The following is a 13355-nucleotide window of genomic DNA, read 5'->3' as shown; positions in this document are numbered from 1 at the left end:
GTTGAGGTGATGAGACAAGATCGTAATTGGATATCATGAAATTGGGGAGAAAAAGTGGGTAAAATACCCAGAAAATGTTTAAACAGGAAAAAAAGAACACAATTAGCACCTAGCATCAATAAGTTGGGCTACCCATTTACCCAATGTTGCCATGCGTCAATAAATTGCAGTATGTAGTTGTAATGTGATTACAGCATGTAACCTTACAGCATATTGCATTATCTACTCTGGACTGGCTTGTCTTTGTCACAAGGGCCTATCAGAGCTTTCCCTGTGGTGTGTCAATGGCCATTTTCTGGTCTTTTACTACATGGATTTTCTGTGCTCTAGACCAGTGGTTCCCAAACTTCTTATATTCCCTTACCCCTTCAAACATTCAACCTCCAGCTGCATACCCCTTCTAACACCAGGGTCAGCGCACTCTCAATTGTTTGTTTCTTTGCCATAATTGTAAGCCTGCCACACACACACTATACGATACATTTAATAAACATAAGAATGAGTGTGTGTTTTTGTCACAACCCGGCTTGTGGGAAGTGACAAAGAGCTTTTATAGGACCAAGGCACAAATAGTAATATAATAATAATCAATAATTTTGCTCTTTATTTAACCATCTTACATATAAAACCTTATTTGTTCATCGAAAATTGTGAATAACTCACCACAGATTAATGAGAAGGGTGTGCTTGAAAGGATGCACATAACTCTGCATAGTTGGGTTGTATTGGAGAGAGTCTCAGTCTTAAATAATTTTCCACACACAGTCTGTGACTGTATTTAGTTTTCATGCTAGTGATGGCCCAAGAATCCACTCTCACATAGGTATGTGGTTGCAAAGGGCATCAAGTGTCTTAACATCGCGATTTGCCATGGCAGGATACTCTGAGCGCAGCCCAATCCATAAATCTGGCAGTCGCTTCTGATTAAATTAAATTTTCACAGAATAGCTTATTACAATTTCAATGAGGCTCTCTTGTTCAGATATCGGTAAGTGGACTGGTGTCACGCCCTGACCATAGAGAGTCTTTTTAGTCTCTATTTTGGTTAGGTTGGGGTGTGACTAGGGTGGGTGATCTAGTGCATTTATTTCTATGTTGGCCTGGTATGGTTCCCAATCAGAGGCAGCTGTTTATCGTTGTCTCTGATTGAGGATCATATTTAAGCAGCTATTTCCCCACTGGTTTTTGTGGGATCTTGTTTTCATGTTGATGCCTGTGAGCTCTACAAAACGTCACGTTTCGTTGCACTTTAATGTTTTTGTGAGTTTCATTTAATAAAAATGTGGAACTCTACGTACACTGCGCCTCGGTCTGTAAATTCATTAGACGGAAGATCCCACCACACCAGGACCAAGCAGCGTGCCCATGTGAAGATGGCATCCTGGACTTGGGAGGAGATCGAAGAGAGAATATCCTGGACTTGGGAGGAAGTCTTGGCAAGATACGAAAGCCTGCCGTAGAAACAGACGACAGGAGAGAAGGGAGGACAGCGACGACGCCGGGGTTCGCAGCCTGGTAGAAAGCCCAAAAGACAGGACAATTTTTTTGAGGGGGGCACACGGGGTGGTCGGCGGAGCCGAGGAATGGGCCAGAGACCGTCAGTGAGTCGAAGGAGGAACTCGACGAAATATTCCGGAGAAAGGTGGTGGCGATGAGAGTGCTGCAGAGCTGGTGTGCTGAGGAGCATGACACCAGTCCGGTGTCATCTGTACCAGTTTCATGCATCTGGCCTCCAGTGCGCCTCCCCAGTCCGGTACGTCCTGTGTCTCCTCCATGCACTCGGACTGAAGTGTGTGTTACCGTTCCGGTACAATTTGTGCCGGTTCTACGCACCAGGTCTCCAGTGCGCCCTCACAGCCCAGTACATCCTGTGCTAGCTCCACGCACTCACCGTGCGGAGTGTGTCATTTCCGGCACTATCTGCCAAGCACCATGTCTTCAGTGTGCCTCCACAGCCCAGTACATCCTGTGCCTCCTCCTCACACTTTCCCTGAAGTGCGTGTCCCCAGTCCGGTACGTCCTGTGCCTGCTCCTCGCACTCTCCCTCAAGTGTGCCTTTCCAGTCAGGTACATCCTGTGCCTGCTCCCCGCACTCGCCCTGAAGTGCGTGTCACCAGTCTGGTGCCACCTGTGCCGGCCCAACGGATCAGGCCTCCAGTGCGCTTCCCCAGTCCAGAGCTTCAGGCGACGGTCCCCAGTCCAGAGCTTCAGGCGACGTTCCCCAGTCCAGAGCTTCAGGCGACGTTCCCCAGTCCAGAGCTTCAGGCGACGTTCCCCAGTCCAGAGCTTCAGGCGACGGTCCCCAGTCCAGAGCTTCAGGCGACGGTCCCCAGTCCAGAGCTTCAGGCGACGAGTTCCAGTCCAGAGCTTCCGGCGACGGATCACAGTCCAGAGCTTCCAGCCATGTTTCACAGTCCGGAACCTCCTGAGACGGTCCACAGTCCGGAACCTCCTGCGACGGTCCAGAACCTCCAGCTCCAGGGCAGGAGCATTCCTCTGCGCCGATGCCCAGTCCGAGCACGGCATCCAGTCCCGCTCCATGGCAGGAGCCCTTCTCTGCGCCGATGCCCAGTCCAGGCACGGCGTCCAGTCACGCTCCATGGCAGGAGCCCTTCTCTGCGCCGATGTCCAGTTCAGGCACGGCATCCAGTCCCGCTCCATGGCAGGAGCCTTCCTCTGCGCCAATGTCCAGGCACGGCGTCCAGTCCCGCTCCAAGGCCGGAGCCTTCCTCTGCGCCGATGTCCAGTCCAGGCACGGCGTCCAGTCCCACTTCATGACAGAAGCCTTCCTCTGCGCCGGTGCCCAGTCCAGACACGGCGGTCAACTCAGCTCCATGGCCGGAGCCTTCTTCGGCACCGGTGCCCAGTCCGGGTGCGGCGTACAACCCAGCTCCATGGCCGGTGCCCTCCTCTGCGCTGATGCCCAGTGTTGACTGCCGTGCACGGCGTTCTACCCGGCTCCATGGTCAGACCCGTGGTCTTGGCGGAGGCAAAGTCCCGCACCAGAGCCGCCACCGATGCTGGCGAATCCACGAGCGGAGTGGGTACTTCGTCCCACACCGGAGTCGCCACCGACGCTAGACGCCCACCCGGACCCTCCCCTATAGAGTCAGGTTTTGCACCTTTGGGGGGGGGGGTACTGTCACACCCTGACCATAGAGAGCCTTTTTATTCTCTATTTTGGTTAGGTCGGGGTGTGACTAGGGTGGGTAATCTAGTGCATTTATTTCTATGTTGGCCTGGTATGGTTCCCAATTAGAGGCAGCTGTTTATCATTGTCTCTGATGGGGATCATATTTAGGCAGCCATTTCCCCACTGGTTTTTGTGGGATCTTGTTTTCATGTTGATGCCTGTGAGCTCTACTGAACGTCACATTTCGTTGCTCTTTGATGTTTTTGTGAGTTTCATTTAATAAAAATGTGGAACTCTACGTACGCTGCGCCTTGGTCCATTAATTCATTAGACGATCGTGACAACTGGAGGCAGGGCATGAAAGAGATAACGAATCCAGTTGTTTGTGTCATCCGTTTCAGGAATGTACCTGCGTAATTGTGCACCCAATATCACATTTGACATTGTCCATAAGCTTGAGTTCATTTGCACGCAAAAAAATTATACATTGATGGAAAGACCTGTGTGTTGTCCTTGTTAATGCAGACAGAGAAGAGCTCCAACTTCTTAGTCATAGCCTCAATTTTGTCCAGCACATTGAATACAGTTGCGGAGAGTCCCTGAAATCCTAGATTCTGATCATTCAGGCGAGAAAAAACATCACTCAGATAGGCCAGTCGTGTGAGAAACTCGTCATCATGCAAGCGGTCAGACAAGTGAAAATTATGGTCAGTAAAGAAAACTTTAAGCTCGCCTCGCAATTAAACAAAACGTATCAATACTTTGTCCCTTGATAACCAGCGCACGTCTGTATGTTGTAAAAGCGTTACATGGTCACTGCCCATATCATTGCAAAGTGCAGAAAATACGCAAGAGTTCAGGGGCCTTGCTTTAACAAAGTTAACCATTTCACTGTAGTGTCCAAAACCTCTTTCAATCTGTCAGGCATTTCCTTGGCAGCAAGATTCTCTCGGTGGATGCTGCAGTGTAACCAAGTTGCATAGTGAGCAACTTCTTGCATGCTCGTTACCACTCCACTATGTCTCCCTGTCATGGCTTTTGGGCCATTAACTATTTCAAAACATCTCCTGCCATGTCACTGATGCGTCGTAAAACAGTGTTGTTTGATGAAGGCATTGTCTGTATAGTTTTTTTTGGCCTTTTCCCCAGCATTGTCCCAGCCATATCCGCAGCAGCAGGAATAATTAAGTCTTCCACAATAGTATGGAGCTTGCCTGTCCTAGCCACTCGGTAGCTCACCATATAAGACGCTTCTAGCCCATTCTTATTAATGGTACATTATCTGTTGCTTTTATACATGTCTTACTACTTGAAAGTCATCATAATTCTTGCTCAAAAAACTCCAGTGACTTATTTTTTTATGTTGGCATGTTTTGTTTCGAAATGTCTGCGCAAGAGTGAAGGTTTCATCGAGTTGTGAGATATTACTTTTGCACATATAACACACTGTGGCTGAGGAAATGTGAATCACGTGAATCACCCAGAGGGTTTGGGAATACCTGCTCTACACCTTCCTTACAGTTAGGTAAAGAAACATTTTCATGTTGTCCTTGGTGTTACTTTGCTAAGACATCCTCAAGATCAACATCCTCTTTAGAATCATGGAATGAGGACCCAGAGTGAGTTAAGATGTCATTAAATCAGACCTACTTTGTGCCACAGCTCCATGAAGGCTGAAGGGGTTTACACAGTCACAAGTTTCCGGAGTTTGACTATCTTGATCTCACACAGGGTGCAGTTATTTTAGAAGGACCCTCTGGCATCATCTCAACAGAGGCAGAAGTCTCCCCACTGACTTTGATTGCTTTCAACTATGAATATGAAGAGGAAGAGAAAGCATTGAGCTTATATGATTGACATGTACTGGTAAATGAGTGTTATCACCATCATCAGGACCATCATCTTGAAACAGGCCTTAATGGCCTCTTAAATCTCCACCCAATACAGACAGAAGAGGACTAGCCACCCCTCTGTGCCTGGTTCCTCTCTAGGTTTCTTCATAGGTTCCTACCTTCTAAGGAGTTTTTCCAAGCCACTGTGCTTCTACATCTGCATTGTTTGTTCTTTGGGGTCTGAGGCTGGGTATCGGTAAAGCACTTTGTGACAACTGCTGATATAAAAAGGACATAAAATAGATTGGATTTATTGATTGACCCCTCTGCATTGAGTGCATCTGAAAGTGAAATGTATCAGGCTGTTGAAAAGATGGCTTGTGGGTGGGGGGTGATGAGGTTCATGTATGTGTGTCCCTGTGTCATTGTCTATGTGTGTGCATGCAGATGGTGTCTATACTCCTGCCTGTGTTTCCACATCTGTGCATGTCTGTGTGTCCATGCAGGCAGATATGTTTTTGCAGAGGGATGGTTAGGGAGTCATTATAGGAATACCAATAATGTAGCCCCTGCTCCGTGGCTTGTACACGTCACATGCATTCTCATTATCACAGTACATACACATAGCACCTTAAGGTTGTTTCCTTTTTCCAATTTGAGCTCAACGTTATTATTTCTTGGTGTAGGGATGTGCTGCTGTCTGTCTGCTGCCTACTCTAATTGAAATTGAATTGAAGTCTGGTCCTCACACTGTGATTGGCTACGTGGTCTCAAGTTAACCCCTACCTCAGGACTCTTATTTTCAAGAGGACACACTCCAGTGTCCTCTATGAGAGGCTTTAGAATTACCCTGCCACTTTCAGTACTATTTCAGACCTTATCTCCTTTTCTCCATGTACCCTTGCAACAAAATAGTCACCATTGTAGATGCCTTTATCCAAATCTCTCGTGGACAGACTACGTAAACACATCTGACCAAATTACGCCAGATTTTAGTTCTGGGTTAACCGAGATTACCTTTACCCTAATGCTGTGGTACTGTGTATGATGTGACACAGAGACACCCAGTGTTGGAGTCAGTGATGGGCACAGAACAAAATGATGTATAATTTTACAGTGGTTTTAAGGTCAACGGGTTCTTGAATGCTCTCCATCTAAACAGCTGTATACTTAAGGTAATACCAACGTATGGAGATCAAATCAAATCAAAGTTTATTTGTCACGTGCGCCAAATACAACAGTGAATTACAGTGAAATGCTTAGTTACAGGCTCTAACCAATAGTGCAAAAAAGGTATTAGGTGAACAATAGGTAGGTAAAGAAATGAAACAACAGTAAAAAGACAGGCTATATACAGTAGCGAGGCTATAAAAGTAGCAAGGCTACATACAGACATGCATGCCCTTGGCAGATACAAAAGGGCAATCAAAAAAGGGAAGAAAAAAAGCTCTTGCTAAACTCAGGTTCAGTTGTGAGTTATTCTTATGTGTCTTTCTGTCTGGAAGTGACTCGTGCTTGTGGCCCCGACTGGTGTGTTTCACAGTGTCGTACCCTTGGCTGGCGTCCCCTGCCTGGACGGGCTGTGCCACTGCTTCCTCTCATGCTCTGGTTCTCTATCCTCCCTCTGCTGTCCCATTTCCATCAGTGCTGCAGGGCAGAACCCGGCTCCGGATGCATCTGTCACTGCCAGCCAGACAGAAGTAGGAAGAACCGGGTCACAACCACACTTTCATACAGCCCTTTCATGCTCAGACAAGCAAGTCTTTAAACTAGACCTTTACAGTCTACTGTCACATTCACACACTCCACAGTCTAGTCTTGAAGGGTGGCTGGTAGCCTAGCGGTTAGAGTGTTGGGCCAGTAACCGAAGGGTTGCTGGTTCAACTATCTGAGCCGACATGGTGAAAAATCTGCCGATATGCCCTTGAGCAAGGCACTTAACCCTAATTTGCTACAGGTGTGCTGTACTACTATGGCTGAACCTGTAAAACAACACATTTCATTGCATCTATTTGTGGTATGTGACAATCATTCTTGACATTTATTTTAATTTATTTTGGCAAAATCTTTATATAGCCTAGTCACAAGCTATTACAACTATTTTACAACTTATCAACCAGCTGGAATCTTACACCAGGACCTCATTCAATTACGCTAGTGCAATGACATGGTTGATTATATTTGTTTTATGTAGTATCACTGATTGAAAAGGCTAGTATTGAAAATACAAAGACCCCATCAACCTCTCCCCACCACTGCCCCATCCTGTCTCCTCCTCATGACCTTTGCATACATTACTGAGGCTGACTGGGACACCACAATATCAGCTTTATTAGAAAGAGCATGCTGAGACTAGGAGATGGGCATGGATTGTCGATGGTGTGTGTCTTTGTGTGTGTGTGTGTGTGTGTGGAGGGGAGGGGGGGTGTCATTAATCAGGGTTAATGACTGGATCAGAGGCGGACGGATAGCTGCTCCCATGATGCTCCATTAACACCAGGCTGGGCTCTAAGTGCTCCTGATTTCACGGAGCTGAAGACTTCAAATGAGCCGCTGACCTTTACTGGCTCATCTCTCTCCTCTCTAGAATATGGAGTCCTTTGAAAAATAGATGGGTGGATAGGGAAAGAAAATGTGGAGTCCAAGAATTTTCTCTCAGTGATAATGCATGTTTTCTTTTATGTTAATTGGACTTGATAATGATTGGTAATGTTACAGTATATTAAACATGATTTAATAAAAGGTACTGGGATATTCCATTGGTTGTCTGTGTAGCTGGGCCCAGCTGTCTCACAAACACACATTGTAACTGCGTGGGTGGTTATGACTACATATTGATTACGTTGATGACACATCGATTATATACTTTGTTGACACACAGCTTGTCTTGTTGACAGATTGCTCCGCCAAGACACACATTCATATCATATGGCTACAGGTTCATCTGCCTCACCTAATGCCCATTCTTGTGGGACGCTGCTATAGACCACCAAGTGCTAGCAGTCAGTATCTGGATAACGTGTGATATGTTTGATAATGTATGTGATATCATCATAGAGGTATATTTTCTGGATGATTTGAATATTGACTAGCTTTCATCAAGCTGCCCACTAAAGAAAAAGCGTAAAACTTTAACCAGTGCCTGCAACCTGGTTCAGATTATCAGTCACCCTACCAGGGTAGTTACAAACAGCACAGGAATTAAATCATCAACATGTATTGATCACATCTTTACTAATGCTGCAGATATTTGCTTTAAAGCAGTCCATAGGATATAATCCATAGGATATAGTGATCACAATATAATAGCCATATCTAGGAAAACCAAAGTTTTAAAAGCTGGGCCTAATATTGTGTATAAGAGGTCATACAATAAGTTTTGTAATGATTCCTATGTTGTTGATGTGAAGAATATGTGTTGGTCTGTGGTGTGTAATGAGGAGCAAAAAGGAGGAGGAGCACTTGACACATTTACAAATTGCTTACCCCAGTTACTAATAAACATGCACCCATTAAGAAAATGACTGTAAAACTGTTAAATTCCCATGAATTGATGAGGAATTGAAAAATGTTATGGTTGAGAGGGTTGAGGCAAAAGGAATGACAAATAAGTCTGGCTGCACAACCGATTGACAAATGTACTGCGAGTTGAGAAATCATGTGACTAAACTGAATAAAAATAAGAAGAAACTACACAATGAAACAAAGATAATTAGATAAAGAATGATAGTAAAAAGCTTTGGAGCACCTTCAATTACATTTTGGGAAAAAAAGGCAAACTCAGCTCCATCAATCAATGAATCAGATGGCTCATTCATGACAAAACTGACTGATGTTGCCAACTACTTTAATGATTTTTTCATTGGCAAGTTTATCAAACTTAGGTATGACATGCCATCAGCAAACGCTGACACAACACATCCAAGTATATCTGACCAAATTATGAAAGACAATAATTGTAATTATGAATTCCGTAATGTGAGTGTGGAAGATTGTTGTTGTCTATCAACAATGACAAGACACCGGGGTCTGACAACTTGGACGAACAATATTGCCACTCCTATTTGCTATATCTTCAATTTAAGCCTTCTAGAAAGTGTGTGCTCTCAGGCCTGGATGGAAGCAAAAGTCATTCCGCTACCTAGGAATAGTAACGCCCCCTTTACTTGCTCAAATAGCCGACCAATCAGCCTGTTACCAACCCTTGGTAAAGTTTTGGAAAAAAGTGTGGTTGATCAGATACAATGCTATTTTACAGTAAACAAATTGACAACAGACTTTCAAGGGCTGTCACAGATCCCCCCGGTACTGTTGCTCATTCGGTTCACCAGTACCGGAGGTCGACGTCATCGGCCTTCTTGGCTGCACTGAACTGTGTCATTACACACACCTGGTTCCAATTCCTCACTGATTGTAATTGTATAAATGTGTTTCCCCATTGGGCTGTCGATTATTGTTCCCATGTCTGTTGGTCATGTGAGTACCTATATGTTGTCTCAGCCTGTGCTGCGTGCTTTGTGTATTACGGGTCTTGTGTCGTTCTATGAGGTTTACCCTCACTCTTTGTTTGGGTACATCCCAGGGTTTTGTATACGTTTGTTTTGGGTGTATTAAAAACCCAGATGATGTATTCCTGCACCCGTCTCCAAAATCTTTATACCAGCGTGACAAGCATGCTTATAGGGAAGGACATTCAACAAGCACAGCACTTACACAAATGACTGATAATTGGCTGATGCTAAAAATATTTTGGGGGCGGTTTTGTTAGACTTCAGTGCGACTTTTGACATTATCAATCATAGTCTGCTGCTGGAAAAACATATGTGTTATGGCTTTACACCCCCTGCTATATTGTGGATACAGAGTTACCTGTCTAACAGAACAGAGGGTGTTCTTTAATGGAAGCCTCTCCAACATAATCCAGGTAGAATCAGGAATTCTCCAGGGCAGCTGTCTAGGTCCCTTACATTTTTTAATTTTTACTAATGACATGCCACTGGCTTTGAGTAAAGCCAGTGTGCCTATGTATGCGGATGACTCAACACTATACACGTCAGCTACTACAGCAACTGAAATGACTGCAACACTTAACACAGAGCTGCAGTTTATTTCAGAATGGGTGGCAAGGAATAAGTTAGTCCTAAATATTTCAAAAACTAAAAGCATTGTATTTGGGACAAATCATTCACTAAACTCTAACCCTCAACTAAATTGTGTAATAAATAATGTGGAAATTGAGCAAGTTGAAGTGAATAAACTGCTTGGAGTAACCCTGGATTCTAAACTGTCATGGTCAAAAAATATTGATACAACAGTAGCTAAGATGGGGAGAAGTCTGTCCATAATAAAGCGATGCGCTACCTTAACAGCACTATCAACAAGGCAGGTCCTACAGGCTCTAGTTTTGTCGCACCTGGACTACTGTTCAGTCGTGTGGTCAGGTGCCACAAAGAGTGACAGGAAAATCGCAATTGTCTCAGAACAAGGCAGCACGGCTGGCCTTTGGATGTAGACAGAGAGCAAACAATAATAATATGCATGTCAATCTCTCCTGGCTGAAAGTGGAGGAGAGATTGACTTCATCACTACTTGTATTTGTGAGAAGTAATGACATGTTCGAAAGCACCGAGCTGTCTGTTTAAATGACTAGCACACAGCTCAGACACCCATGCATATCCCACAAGACAGGCCAACAGAGGTCTCTTCACAGTCCCCAAGTCCAGAACAGACTATGGGAGTACATACACATGACAGTACATACACATGACCACATACACTATACATACACATCCATAATTATGTTTTTCAACATTTTTACAAATGAATAAAAAATGAAAAGCTAAAATGTATTGAGTCAATAAGCATTCAACCCACTTGTTATGGCATGCCTAAATAAATTGAGTAAACATTTGCTTAACAAGTCACATAATAAGTTGCGTGGACTCACTCTGTGTGCAATGTTTTGAATGACTACCTCATCTCTGTACCCCACACAGTTTCTGGAAAGGAAGGAAACCGCTAAGGGATTTCAACATGAATGTCTATGATAGGAGTAAACTGATGATGGATCAAGAACATTGTAGTTACTCCACAATACTAACCTAACTGACAGAGTGAAAAGAAGGAAACTTGCAGGATAAAAATATTCCAAAACATACATCCTGTTTGCAACCAGGCACTAAAGTGATATGGCAAAACAATGTGGCATAGCAATTAACTGTTAGTCCTAAATTCAACATCTTATGTTTGGGGCAAATCCAATAAAACAAATGACTGATTACCACTCTCCATATTTTCAAGCATAGTGGTGGCTGCGTCATGTTATCAATATGCTTGTAATCATAAGAACTGGGGAGTTTCAAGATTAAAAATAATAAATCAAATGGAGCTAAGCACAGGCAAAATCCTAAAGGAAAACCTGGGAAATTCTGCTTTCCACCAGACATTGGGAGATGAATTCACCTTTCAGTAGAACAATAACCTAAAACACAAGGCCAAATCTAAACCTGGAGTTGCTTACCAAGAAGACAGTGAATGTTCCTGAGTGGGAGAGTTACAGCTTTGACTTAAACCTACTTGAAAATCTATGGCAAGACCTGAAAATGGTTGTCTAGCAATGATCAAACAACCAATTTCACAGAACTTGAAGAATTTTTTTAAAGAATCACAGCTCTTAGAGACTTACCCAGAAAGAATCACAGCTCTTAGAGACTTACCCAGAAAGAATCACAGCTCTTAGAGACTTACCCACAAAGAATCACAGCTCTTAGAGACTTACCCAGAAAGAATCACAGCTCTTAGAGACTTACCCAGAAAGAATCACAGCTCTTAGAGACTTACCCAGAAATAATCACAGCTCTTAGAGACTTACCCAGAAAGAATCACAGCTCTTAGAGACTTACCCAGAAAGAATCACAGCTCTTAGAGACATACCCAGAAAGAATCACAGCTCTTAGAGACTTACCCAGATAGAATCACAGCTCTTAGAGACTTACCCACAAAGAATCACAGCTCTTAGAGACTTACCCAGAAAGAATCACAGCTCTTGGAGACTTACCCAGAAAGAATCACAGCTCTTAGACTTACCCAGAAAGAATCACAGCTCTTAGAGACATACCCAGAAAGAATCACAGCTCTTAGAGACATACCCAGAAAGAATCACAGCTCTTAGAGACATACCCAGAAAGAATCACAGCTCTTAGAGACGTACCCAGAAAGAATCACAGCTCTTAGAGACATACCCAGAAAAAAATCACAGCTCTTAGAGACTTACCCAGAAAGAATCACAGCTCTTAGAGACTTACTCAGAAAGAATCACAGCTCTTAGAGACTTACCCAGAAAGAATCACAGCTCTTAGAGACTTACCCAGAAAGAATCACAGCTCTTAGAGACATGCCCAGAAAGAATCACAGCTCTTAGAGACTTACCCAGAAAGAATCACAGCTCTTAGAAACTTACACAGAAAGAATCACAGCTGTAATGGCCTCCCAAGTGTCGCAGTGGTCTATGGCACTGCATCTCAGTGCTAGAGGCGTCACTACAGACCCTGGTTCAATTCCAGGCTGTATCCCAACCGGCTGTGATTGGAAGTCACATAGGGCGGCACACAATTGGCCCAGTGTGGTTAGGGTTTGGCCGGGGTAGGCCGTCATTGTAAATAAAAATGTATTCTTAACTGACTTGCCTAGTTAAATTAAATAAAAAAGGGCTGCAAAAGGTGCTTCTACAAGGCATTGACTCAGGGGTGTGAATACCTTTGTGAATGAGATATTTCTAAAAACATGTTTTCACTTTTATTATGGGGTATTGTGTATAGATAGGTGGTGGAAAACATTTATTTGTATTTATTTTATTTTATTTCATTTATATATTTTTACTGACAATATGAAGGGAATTTTTCCTGACCACATGACCCAGGAAAATCTCAGGGCCCTAATTCCAAATTGTCCTGGGCAGGTCACAAGGTCAGGAATATCCCTGAGCCCCTCTACGCCCTAGATATTAGAACAGTAGGCCTTGGATGGTAGTTAGACAGTGAGTGGTCTGTCAGGGGGCATACTAGTGACCATCATACTAGCACTTCAGTTCTCTCACACCATGACAAAGGACCATGCTGAGATAATGAAGTACTGTGTATAGAAGCTCTGGCTTATCTAAAGGCATTCACGTGTGTAAGATGCGTGTTCACGGTTGAGAGAAAGAGCCATCGTCACTCGTTAAAAGCTGTAGGATGTTGAGGAAACTGAACTTTGATTAACTTAAGTGCCTCTGAGGTCAAGCCATGGAGATAGTCGTCTTTTTGTAATAGTGTTGAAGTATGTAGGATTTCATTAAGTACTGTAACAGGATGTCAAAAGCCCTATTCAAGCATGTAGTCTGATCAGCCTTG

At 44.0% G+C, this 13355-nt stretch overlaps 1 protein-coding gene across 1 annotated transcript in view; it reads left to right on the top strand.

Moving 5' to 3' along the window:
• The first annotated feature begins 2774 nt into the window (after window positions 1-2774).
• Window positions 2775-13355, top strand: part of LOC112260939 (echinoderm microtubule-associated protein-like 6) — an 84306-nt gene continuing 73725 nt past the window's right edge. Inside the window, exon 1 of the mRNA XM_042328309.1 lies at window positions 2775-2872. Coding sequence (XP_042184243.1) covers window positions 2775-2872 — 98 coding nt within the window. The remainder of the gene's footprint in view (window positions 2873-13355) is intronic.

Source organism: Oncorhynchus tshawytscha, linkage group LG01 (assembly GCF_018296145.1).
Source record: "Oncorhynchus tshawytscha isolate Ot180627B linkage group LG01, Otsh_v2.0, whole genome shotgun sequence".
In the NCBI taxonomy this organism is placed as follows: Eukaryota; Metazoa; Chordata; class Actinopteri; order Salmoniformes; family Salmonidae; genus Oncorhynchus; species Oncorhynchus tshawytscha.
Note: the sequence above shows the minus strand (reverse complement) of the source record. Positions and strands in the feature narration are given on the sequence as shown.